The following is a 12,946-nucleotide window of genomic DNA, read 5'->3' as shown; positions in this document are numbered from 1 at the left end:
TATTTTACACTAAATTCCGATGATTTTGGTATATAACAAATTGTAAAATGATCAAAGCAACACAGAGAAAATATTATCACAATATGATGCATGAATCTGTAATGAGCGGGACGTAAAAAATGTTTTCAAAAATTCACCATAAATCGAAATATTGTGCTAGAGACTTCCCGGTTTGTTGAAAAATGAAGCTAATTGATTGAATATTACTAGACTGTAAGAGTTTTAGCTTACAATTGCATTTTTCGACCATTTTGATCGAGTTAAAGTTGACCGAAGGTCAATTTTTCTATTTATCGTAATTTATATGAAAATATTTCAAAAACTGATAAAAAGCTACAACCATGAGTTATTTTCCGTTGTATTCTACATGAAATTACGCACATTTTCATATATAAAAGTTTATGTAACGACTAATATAAAACGGTTTAAACATTGACTAACGTGACAAAAGAATTTCTGAGATGTTTGGCGGGGCGTTACGCGCGGGCGTAAGGAAAATGTTTTTTTCAAAAATTCACCATAAATCGAAAATTGTGCTAGTGACTTCCAATTTATTGCAAAATAAAGGTAAATGATTGAATATTACTAGAATGTAAGAGTTTTAGCTTACAATTGCGTTTTTCGACCATTTCAGTCACGTTAAAATTGACCGAAGGTTGAAATTTTGGCAGTTATCGTGATTTATGTGAAAATATTTCAAAAGCGATAAAAGCTACAACCATGAATTATTTTCTTGTTGTATTTTTACCATGAAATTGCGCATTTTCATATATAAAAGTTTATGTAACGACTAATGTAAAACGATGCAAACAGTACGACAACGTGATTTAAAGAATTTCTGAGATATTCGCCGAGTTACCACGCGCAGGCGTAAGGAAAAATTTTTTCCAGAAATTCACCACAAATCGAAATATTGTGCTAGAGACTTCCAGTTTGTTGCAAATGAAGGTAAATGATTGAATATTACTAGAGTATAAAGTTTTAGCTTATAATTGCGTTTTTACCATTTGGTCAGTCAAAGTTGACCGAAGTTGAAATTTTGGCAGTTATCGTGATTTATGGAAAATATTTCAAAACTGATAAAAGCTACAATAACCTTGTTATTTTCTGTTGTATTCTACATGAAATTGCACATTTCCATATATGAAACTTTATGTAATGACTAATATAAACGTTGCAAACATTACGACAACATATTGAAAGAATTTCTGGGCGGACATAAGGAAAAAGTTTTTCAAATTCATCATAAATCGAAATATCGTGCTAGAGACTTTCTAATTTGTTGCAAAATGAAGGAAAATGATTGAATATTACTAGAATGTAGAGTTTTAGCTTACAATTGTGTTTTTTACCATTTGGTCGAGTCAAAGTTGTTGAAGGTTGAAATTTGGCAGTTATCAAGATTTATATGAAAATATTTCCAAACTGATAAAGCTACAAGCATGGGTTGTATTTTGTTGTATTTTACATGAAATTGCGCACATTTTCATATATAAAACTTTTATGTAACGGCTAATATAAAACTGCAAAATTACGACAAAATGAAAGAATTTTGAAATTTTCAGAGTTACTGAGCGGATGTAAGGATAAATTTTTTTCAAAAAATTCACCATAAATCGAAAATATTGTGCTAGAGACTTCCAGTTTGTTGCAAAATGAAGGTAAATGATTAATATTACTAGAATGTAGAGTTTTAGCTACAATTGTGTTTTTCGACCATTTCTGGTCAGGTCAAAGATGACCGAAGGTTGAAATTTTTGTAGTCACGTCGATCGTCCCCTTGGCACCTTAACAGATAATTTTAGTCGGCATTGATTACGTCCAGTAGGCATTTAGGGTTAACATGACAAGGAGTGTTGTAATCAGGTCCTCTCTCTCTCTCTCTCTCTCTCTCTCTCTCTCTCTCTCTCTCTATCTTCTCTCTCTCGTAAGTAAGTAAGTAAGGATAAGGACTCTCTCTCTCTCTCTCTCTCTCTCTCTCTCTCTCTCTCTCTCTCTCTCTCTCTCTCTCGTTCGAAGTCAGCCAACCTATGTATTACAGCAGTGTATCTCTGTATGTCTTTAACTGTACAGTAGATAACTTAGAAATTATCTAATTTTACCTGTACCGTTTACAAACTGTAAATGTGCCATTGTAAAACACAGAGACATAGAGCATTTCAGAGAAAGAGAAAGTGACAGAATAAAGAAGTTTTTTAAAACGAGGTTGAGGAGACTTCTAAAAATAGACTGATGGAATGGGGGAGAGAGTCACACCATTTATATCTTTTTTTAAGGGTAATGTATTAAGCTAACGTTTAAATGAAATTACAATAACTTTAATTTCATTTATTAGTGTAATACTGAATTTCCATCTTTTGATATCTAACGTAAGAATAACTCTCTCTCTCTCTCTCTCCTCTCTCTCTCTCTCTCTCTCTCTCTCTCTCTCTCTCTCTCTATCTCTCCAACTCTCTCTGTAATAATTCATATATAATATTGATATTTCAAATGGGACAAATCTCTCTCTCTCTCTCTAATCTCGTGTGTTATTCTCTCTCTCTCTCTCCATAGTAATTGTTATTCTCTAAATCCATGCTCAAGGACAATCTCCTCTTCTCTCTCTCTCTCTCTCTATCTCTCTCTCTCTCTCTCTCTCTCTCTCTTCTCTCTCTCTCTCTCTCTCTCATAGTTAGCGATCACATTTTTACAATTTGTTAATTCTCAGTAGACCTGTACAGTGGGCAGTTTAAATTGATCTAATTTGACCCTGCATTGTCTAATGAAGTGTAAATACGCTTTTAAAAATTTTGCAAAACACAGAGACATGATAACTAAGAGTTGTATTAGCTCAAATAAAACTATTTGTTCAAAAAAGCATTTCAGAACAAAGAGAAAGAAAGAATAAAGTTGTTCAAAAGAGGTTGAGACGATTAAAAATAGATCAGTTAGAGAGAGAGAGAGAGAAATTCTCTTCCAAATCTAAGTTTTTTGTCAACCATTTATTTCTCTTTTTAGGGTAATGTGTTAAGTTGACTTTTTAAATGAAATTACAGTAACTTTAATTTCATTTCAAATTAACTTAATAATTTAGAGCATGATTAGGGTCATATTTAGTGTTTAAACTTTAGAAACAGGCATTTATTAGCATTTTTAGAGACCATGCCAAACTTGACTGAAAATTCACCCTGCGGAGGGTTCTGGAACCTAACTCGTAAGCTCGGAGTATGACTGTACCAAAATCCAAATCTCATCCACCAAAACACAAAGTCCCATGTTGGTCAGAAAAACTAGCAGAATTAATATAAATAAAACACTAAATTGGAAGACGATTAAATAATTTGAATAGAAAATTCAGTAAAATAAACAAAACATTACCGATATTAGAAGGAACCTTACAAAAAGCTAACTTTGTAATAATTATTAGAAATTTATACCATTGAAACTCATATAACAAAATATCTGCAAAGTTTAAGAAGTAATGCAAGGAAGAATCATTTCATGGAAAAAATATGTATCATATCTCTCTAATAATTTCTCATACCAAAAAGTGGGAAAAATTCAGGAAAAAAATGGTACCTATATTTAACCCAACGCCTGACTGGACGTCTGATCGTAAGTTGACTAAAATTGTCACAATGGGTGACGAGCGGCCAGGCATGCGTCGATCTACAAAAAATTTCAACCTTCTCGGTCAACTTTGACTGACCGAAATGGTCGAAAAAACAATTGTAAGCTAAAACTCTTACATTCTAGTAATATTCAATCATTTACCTTCATTTTTGCAATAAATTGGAAGTCTCTGCACAATTTTTGATTTATGGTGAATTTTTGAAAAAAACTTATTCCTTTAGTCCATACGGTAACTCAGCCGAAAATTTCAGAAATTCTTTCGTCATTTTTGTTGTATTTTGCACCGTTTTATATTAGTCGTTACATAAAGTTTTTATATTTGAAAATGCGCAATTTCATGTAAAATACAACAAAAGACAACCCTTGGTTGTATCTTTATCAGTTTGATATTTTCATATAAATCACGATAAGTGCCAAAATTTCAACCTTTGGTCAGCAGCTCTGACCAAAATGGTCAAAAACACAAGTGTAAGCTAAAACTCTTACATACTAGTAATATTCAATCCATTTACCTTCATTTTGCCAACAAATTGAAGTCTCTAGTACAATTTTTGATTTATGGTGAATTTTGAAAAAAATTTTCATACATCCATGCGTTAACTCAGCTTGAAAATTTCAAGAAATTCTTTCGTCATTTTTTTTGTAATTTTGCACCGTTTTATATTAGCCGTTACATAAAGTTTTTGTATATGAAAATGTGTGCAATTTCATGTAAAATACAACAAAGACAACTATGGTTGTATCTTTTATCAGTTTTATATATTTTCGTATAAATCTTATAATTGCCAAAAAATTTCAACCTTTGTCAACTTTTACTCGACCGAAATGGTCCGAAAACACAATTATAGCTAAAACTCTTACATTCTAGTAATATTCAATCATTTACCTTCATTTTTGCAAGCAAATTGGAAGTCTCTTGCGTATTTCGATTTATGGTGAATTTTTGAAAAAAAAAACTTTTTCCTTATGTCAGCGTGCGGTAACTCAGCCGAACATCTCAGAAATTCGTTCGTCACTTGTCGTAATATTTGCATCGTTTTATATTAGTCATTACATAAAGTTTTATATATGAAAATGTGCGCAATTTTATTTAGAATACAACAAAAAAATAATTCATGGTTGTAGCTTTTATTAGTTTTGAAATATTTTCATACAAATCATTATGTGCAAAATTTCAACCCTTCATCAACTTTAACTTGACTGAATGGTGAAAAACGCAATTGTAAGCTAAAACTCTTACATTCTAGTAATATTCAATCATGTACTCCATTTTTGCAACAAACAGGAAGTCCTCTAGCACAATATTTTTGATTTGGGTGAATTTTTTGAAAAACTTTTTCTTCGTCCGGCAACTTTCGGCGAACATCTCGGAAATTCTTTGTCACTTTGTCGTATGTTTGCGCCGTTTTTATATTAGTCGTTACATAAAGTTTTATATATGAAAATGTGTGCCAATTTCATGTAGAATACAACAAAATAACTCATGGTTGTAGCTTTTATCAGTTTTGAAATATTTTCATATAAATCACGATAAATAGAAAAAATTCTACCTTCAGTCAACTTTAACTTGATTGAAATGGTCGAAAAAGTGCAATTGTAAGCTAAAATACTTACATTCTAGTAATATTCAATCAGTTACCTTCATTTTGCAACAAATAGGAAGTCTCTTTGTACTAATATTTCGATTTATGTAGTGAATTTAAAAAAAAAAAACTTTTTTTACATCCAGCGTGTTACGAATTTATGCATCATTTTGATAATATTTTCTCTGTGTTGCTTGATCGTTACAATTTTTTATATACTAAAATCATCGCAATTTAGTGTACAATAATGCAAAAAAATAACTCGTTAGTTTTTTAACATTTTGCTCACAGTGCGATGTATACAATTATATATGAAATTTTTTTTTTTTTGCTGTCATATATTTCAATATTTATATATGATATTGATTTTTTTTCATTTCTGATGGTTGCATACTAAACTTCAGGCAGTGACAAAAAAGGAGCCAAAAATGAACTCTTAATCTTAAAAACTAAGCGTGCTGTGATTTTTTTGAAAAAAACTTTTTTTCCGCTTCGGCGCTAACTCCCGAATGCCGCCGGGATACGACAGACACTTTTGTAAATAGAGGCTCGGCGTTTAAGGGTTAAGTACAGTGTTGGGCTAGGCCCTTACCTACAGCAGTATCTTTACCTAGCCTGGAGTCATTAGGGCTTGAGGAACTTGACCCCCTGGGGGTGCAGTACTGTCTGTAAGGAATGTTGGAATTGCGCTAACAGAATTAAACCTGATGTAAAGGTTCTGTCTTGAGTGATAAGGAACCCGGAGTTTCCTAAGAGTAAAGTGCAATGTCCTTTTCATTGGGTCTTTGGTTAACGATTTTCATGGTAATTTCTATCCTTAATGGAAGGTAAGCCACTGGACATATGAGCAATGGCTACAACTTTTAAATTTCAGTGTCCTTGAATAAGATATTGAAGTCACTCATTGGCAAGGTAGTCTTGTGCAGTACTTGCTGTGGCTTATCTTCATGGTGCGGAGATTAAATACAATTATTGCAGAGCATTAGGTCCTCTGGTTTATGCAGGGGATATTATGTCCTGAATCGATAGGTAGGCTTTTTTGGTCTACTGCCTTTTAAACCTGTTTGTGATTTTTGGAAAGCTTATAGGTATTCAGTATTGAGTATTAGAAGTACTGTATACCTTTTTGGTACATAGGCTATGCACTTGTTAGTTATCCATTATTGGCTCTGCAGGGTTTTGGCACAGTATCCCTACTCCTCCTCCTGCTGAAGGGGGCATCCTCCAAGGAGACCTCAGCTATCTTCATGATAAGGATCTTAGGTATACCTGAGTGACAATCCTCCTAAGGCGACATTAATAGCATATGGATTGAATTCACTGGGTAGAACAAACACTTTTGCACAAATACTTTGTTACTAAGTAGCCATTAGGGATTTGCTGATTTTCACTTTGCCCACCTGTTTCAAATGTGGGAATCAGCTATATAATGGAGAGGTAAGGTTCATTTAAAAAATATAGATACCTAATTTAAGATTTATATTTTAAGTACTTACCTCTCCATTATAAATTATAAACTGCCCTCCCTACCTCCCCACATTCAAAGTGGACAGAAGTAGACTGAAGGCTATGGGTGTTTGTACCTACTAGTCCCTTGTTAAGGGGTGGAGGAAGTAGATGGATAGAAGAAGGCTATTCATAGAAAACTGAGTGTTCTCATTTTTTGTTTTAATATGTTGAACTCTCGCTGGCACGGAAATAAAAGCTATATAATGGAGAGGTAAGTATTTAAAAAATAAATCTTGAATTAAGTATTTATAACAATGTGATAAAAATTATTTGGATATTTACCTATTGGTAAAGTGGAAATCCACCCAGCCTCTACACATCTTAGTGGGTAATCATGAAGAATTTTGACAAGAATGTGAACATTCTAATGCCACCAGAAAACAGGTGATTATATACAGTCCTAAGTGTGTTAGCCAAGCGTTATTTTGTTTATTTTGAATGCTAATTGCACCTAGTGGCATGGGGATTTAAGCTGACTTTAAACAGTAGGTAAGTGTCCAAATAATTTTATCATCATGTTCATTTTTCATCTGTATAATCATGTATTTCATAAATTGCTGTGTTCCTCCAGGGTATTGCAAAAATTTGAAATTATATAGGTATCAGTCAGATTTTAACATTCTTATATACTCTTATCATAGCTTTGCATTATTCTTACCACAGGGCCAGCAAGTTGCATTTCAGAGTGCTGGTGAATATGAAGCTTCAGAGACAGTTAAGGACTTGAAAATTGCAAGTGATCTTCCCCCTGCTCTGCAGAATAAATCATTTTTCTCATCTGACAAAAATAGTAATTTGTATACTCCAGGAGCTATGTTGGGTCGCCCAATATTGATGCCTTCAGTTCCATCCAAAGGCCGGAGGTAAGAATTTAAAATGATTTGGGATGAAACTTGACCGCTGTTAAAGTTAGCTTACATCTTCACACCACTAGGTATGGTGCGGCATTCAGATATGGGGGAAAAGTAAATTTCTCTTGGCTGACTTTGATGGACACTGTAATCACCTTTTTTCCCACCAGGTGGCACTGGAATGTTTGTGTTCTTGTCAGCATTGTTCATGCTGTGCCCTTGTACATAGGTCTGAATTGGCTGTAATAATATTTACTATTTCTTGCTGTTTTTCTCATGTACAGTATTGTGCTTGTTTTCTGTTTTGCAAGCAGAGATAGAAGCATTAAGTTCTGTACAAATGAGTTTTGTGTAAACCGGATGTATTTGGTGGGACATTGTGGTCACGCTGGTGTTACCAGAAGGGGTAATGAGTGTAATTTTATTTTATTTTTTTCTCAGTGTGAGAATGTAAGAAGTGGTGTGATGAGGATGAATAATTTTGTGAGGTATTCTCCTCTGCTAGGGAACCAAGGTGTGATTCAAGGCAGAGGTCTGTGCCTTTTGCCACCTATCTTTCAGCGGTTTACCTTCTCAAATTTGACATGTTCTCTGAACAGTTTATGCAGTAGTTAAGCACTCATGACCGGCTCACACATTAATCCTCATGTGGTGAGAGTGACAGTTAATTTGTGTGACTTGGTGGAGTTATCTAGGGATTATAGACATAGTATTCCAGTTACTTCAGTAGTTTCTGAACCATGCATCAGTACTTCAATGGTTCAGTCACTTAATTGTCCTGCGTCATCATTTATTCCTTCCGTTTCTGACATAACCTTCCTCTTACTCAGTTCTCCCCTCAATTGCTTCATGTTTGTCACTTTTTGACAACTGCACCTATCTGTATTAGTGGCTTTTCCTCCTATGCCACTTTTATTACTGTGCATACAGATCCAGCTGTCATCTCAGCAGGGTCTTCTTTTAGTCAATTATTTATCTCATGTGGATTTGTTGTGGAAGTGCAAGGTGGGGTAGTTGTCTACTATGGGGACATGATGAGAGGACCCTCTGCCTCCTCCAATCCAACAGTCTCCCTCCCAGCTGTGTTGTGAGTCACCTGCTTCCTCCCAGCAGTATGGAGCTTCCCTTTCACATCCTGTGACTTCATAGCTACAGGACCTGGGTACGTCACGGTCTCAGGCGTCTATTGCCTCACTGTCTCAGTCTGCAGATTTACTATTTTCTACAGCCTCAGTTCTCCCTTAAGATTTTACAGATTTCAACCATGATTCAGATGATTCTTCTTCAGCTTTTTAAGCAGTTCATAGTTTGTGTTGCTCCACTTTGCCAACTTCTTTTTGCCAATGATTGCTCTGTTGATTGGTACCATTTTTTTCACTATTACATCAGCTCCTGTTAAAATGAGTAAAAAGTTAGAGCTACAGTAGTCCTTGAATTATCCAGACTAACAGAGCCAAGGCCCTACTGGATAAGGTGAAAATCCAGATAAGGTCAAATGAAACTCTACAGGTGTGAAATGGCAACTTACCCTTACTCTTATATTGCATAACTTTAAACACTAAATACGCTATAAACAACAACCATCACACTTTAAACTGAAAACTTGGTGTAAAAGGCAGTTAGCTAGTTTATTTTCACATATTTGTAAAGAATGTATATTGTATAAGTACACTGTGAAAAAAAAGTGAACTTCATTTTTTCTCTCATATGTAGCTGTATATACTCTACAGTATAATACAGTACCAAATAAGATGGGTATCACTTTCATTTTCCTATTTTGCCCAAACATATGGAAAAGTACTCTGCAGTATAACACTTGAAAAACTTGTACAGAAAAACAGCAAACATTTTTTTCCCCTGTACACAATGCACAATTTGATAGGTGTACTGTACAAATGATGTGTATCGCTTTCATTTTCCTATTTTACCTGAATAGAATAAACATTTTAACATTTAAAAATACACACTCAAAAAAAGCAAACCACTCTTTTTTTTTTCCTACACAAATACAAAAATTTGTTCTTTACATAGAGAAAAATGTAAAATCAGAACTAAAATTTTCTGTAACTTATGTTGACTTCATACACAGCACCATATTGCAATGCTGTAGGCACTACAATGAAGGCTTTGTGTTGTGGGCAAAGTATTGCTTATGGCAAACAGTCAAGAATTATTAAAAAAGGCAACTGATCATGGTCGACTGGACAAGGAAAGAAAATGCCGAAGATAATAACATCAGAAAACAAGAAAGCTAACAAGACAAAATGACTTTATATGCTGGCTGGAGGCTTCCGAACAATGACCGACTTTAAAAAAAGTAAAAAACTAATGATTTCCAAAAAAAAGTAATGGTATGAGACTTGCAAAAGCCATCAGAGTAAGCAAGAAAAATATCGTGTGTAGCCGGAGAGGCAGTCCGGGTGTAAAGTATAATTTTACCTACAATATTTCTAATGTAGGTAGGGAGTAGCCTAACCATTGTTTCTTATGTAGCTACTTGTAGCGGTGTCCGTAGGTGCATCAGGGTACACTACCTGAATGTTGTAGCCTGTTGTAAGTAGAGTGGCGGGACAACATTTTGTGCGCAGAGTATCGAGTCAGCCTCCTGTATGCAGTGTAGCGGGTCAGCCTCACGCATGTAGCGTAGCAGGTCAACCTCTTCTGCGCAGACTAGCGGGTCAGAAAATCGGGAATTCTGTATGTTACAGGCGGCATGAAACCCATCTGTTGCTTCCCCCCACCCAAAACCCCAGTTTCCAACAGGGTCCCCTTACCGTTAGTAGTTTTTCTGTTGCTTTTTTTTTTTTCCATTGCACCACCAAATACAGCAGTGATTTTTTTATAAAGATCAAACACATAAGGAGCTATTTTCATTGCATTTTCTATAGCATTTTTTTGGCGGCAAATTGGGTGTACCCCGGACATTCACACGCTCCACGTTTTTTCTTCAATTTGACTTCCATTATAACTCGGTTGTTGACTTCTTAGACTTTACCTAGTATGTCTGACTCTAGTGTTGCTAGCCTACGCTATTGCAGCAAAGGCTGCAATACTAGGCTCACCAAAGAGAAATATGACTCTCACTCTATGCGTGTAGAATGTAGGGGACAAGAGTGTTTAGTTGACTGAACATGTGATAATGGTCAAAGTGGGATGCTAGGAAATGGAAGGTTTTTAGTTGACTGAACATGTGGTAAATGTTCAGAGTGGGATGCTGGGAAATGGAAGGTTTTGGTGTCTCATTTAGCAAAATTAGTCAAAGACAGGAAACGTAAGGCGGCCAGTAGAGCTGAAAAACAGACAGTAGATAGCAAGACCGTAGTTAGTTCTGCTGATGGCGGTATTCCTGTATTACTTTTACTTGCTCCCTCTGTGTCACCCGTTCCCATTTCTCTGACTATTTAGCCTACTCCTTTACACAGCTTCCTCGCTTCTAAGCCTGATCGCCTTGCCAGTCTCAAGTCGAAACTCGTACGTAATTTTGATGTCAGAACGGGGTTAATTGTGGATATTGTGACCCATTTGGGTGCTGCAGTGTATGTCCTTATGGACAAAGTGGAAAAAGTGCTAGTGTTAGTGAAGTGTCAGTGGAAGTGGTGGCTGCTCGTCCCGCCGACGCTCCTAGGCAAAGGTCACTGGCATACTCCCCTACACCTGGGAGCAGTCATACCGGAGGCCCAAGGGTTGGTTGGTGGGGTCTGCCCACGGGCAGTTGTGACCTCTGTCGGACCTGTTGCAACCTCCCACGTCGCAGCAAAGGATAGCCATTGGAAAGGCATCCGAATAGAAGTGAGTAGGCTATCCTCGAGTTCCAAGGCTTCCAGCCCCCCAGCCCCAAGAATAGGCGCCACTGGTGCTTCAGTGATGAATCGCGGCCACTGAAAAGCCAGCGCCAGACATGGTCTCCTCCCCTCCAGTGCCTTACAAGAAATTTGGGGAACCCCCGCAGCAGGCTCCTTGTAGTTTCTGGGATTCCCCAGAATGCTTTTCTCCAGTGTATCCTGTGCGTGAGCCCAAGCATTCTTCTCCTCTTGAGACACTCCTCGTCGTTTCACGAGCGCCCAGTAGCACCCAAGCTCCCAAGAGCAACCAATCTCCCAGCAACGCCTGGACTCTTGGTAGTCCCTGAGCGCCCGTTACTGCCTGAGCACCCTTTAGCACCCATTCCCCCAGTTATCCCTGAGTACCCATCAATGCTTGAGTGCCCTTCAGTATCCGAGTGCCCTTCAATGCCCAAGACTCCAGCTCAGACACCTTCCGCAGACACAATGGACGTATTGCTAGCTCCCATTCAGCTTCAGCTGGTGGACATCTTAAATTTGCTCAAGAGAGAGCCTTCTTCTTTGGCCCAGGCCCCTCAAGATTTGCTTCTATCCCCCTTTTCATCAGAGGATGAAGGTGAAATTGGTGATGTGGGTCAGGGCTCCCCTCCGACAGCCTATGCAGCTTTAGTGATGTACTTGCTGCAGAACTTTCCAGGATTTTTCCCGCCTCCAGCCCCGACCTCCCCTGCTTCGACGTTTTTCATCAGTGACAAGCCTTCCAATTCCTCCAGGTTCCGGAAGATGGTGCTGTCATCTTCCGCTAGGAAGGCTGTCAATGATCTGGACAGCTGGCTCTCGGAGAAGAGAGAGCACAGGAAGTCTTCCATCAGCTATCCTCCCTCTTGCCTTGCGCGCTTGAGGTATTCTTCGTATGAGACCGGAGAAGCTCCCTCACTGGAAGTGGCTACCTCCTCCCAGGGGGACTTCCCTGGACTTATTGACTCATCTAGGAGGTCAGCCTTTACCACCGCTAAGATGATGTTCTCCCCTACAGAACTTGACCACCTTTGGAAGAATTTGTTTGGATGTTTGAAGTTTTAAGCTTTTTAAACTGGTCGGTGGGGGCCTTAGCCCCACAAGATAAAGAATTGCTCATTGCTCCTTGAGGAAGTCACATCGGATTGGCTGAATGTCCTGTCATGCACAGATAGGGACATCAGAGATGGCTCTCAGGAGTTAGCCTCTCTCTACACGATGGGAGTTTTGAAGAAGAGAGAGCTCAGGTGCTCGTTCACTATGAAGAGTGTCGCTGCTTCTCAGAAGTCTGCCCTATTGTATTCTCCTCTCGATCTCCAGCACCTCTTCCCTCAGTCTACTGTCAGCGACATTTCTTTGGAACTTCAGAAGAAAAGTGCACAGGACCTTTTAGCTCGCTCGTCTAGATATCCCAGGGAGACTCCATCGACAAGTACCAGGTTCGTCCTATGCCTAGACTGGGCTCTGGGTCTGCCACCTTGAAAGGGCAGAGGCTGAAGTGGAGCAGACCCAGAGCCCAGTCTAGGCATAGGACGAATCTGCGCTTCTTGTCCTGACCTTTTAAGAATCCGTCTTCCAAGCCTGCTCCTCA

At 37.6% G+C, this 12,946-nt stretch overlaps 1 protein-coding gene across 2 annotated transcripts in view; it reads left to right on the top strand.

The window, feature by feature from the left end:
• Positions 1–12,946, top strand: part of LOC136836407 (uncharacterized) — a 229,285-nt gene that overhangs the window by 101,101 nt on the left and 115,238 nt on the right. For both annotated transcript variants that reach the window (XM_067100615.1, XM_067100614.1), the window contains exon 3: positions 7,368–7,567. In XM_067100615.1, the coding sequence (XP_066956716.1) occupies positions 7,368–7,567 (200 nt within the window). The remainder of the gene's footprint in view (positions 1–7,367; positions 7,568–12,946) is intronic.

Source organism: Macrobrachium rosenbergii, chromosome 56 (genome assembly GCF_040412425.1).
Source record: "Macrobrachium rosenbergii isolate ZJJX-2024 chromosome 56, ASM4041242v1, whole genome shotgun sequence".
Taxonomy (NCBI): domain Eukaryota; kingdom Metazoa; phylum Arthropoda; class Malacostraca; order Decapoda; family Palaemonidae; genus Macrobrachium; species Macrobrachium rosenbergii.
The sequence above is the reverse complement of the archived record's forward strand: the minus strand, read 5'-3'. Positions and strand labels throughout refer to the sequence as shown.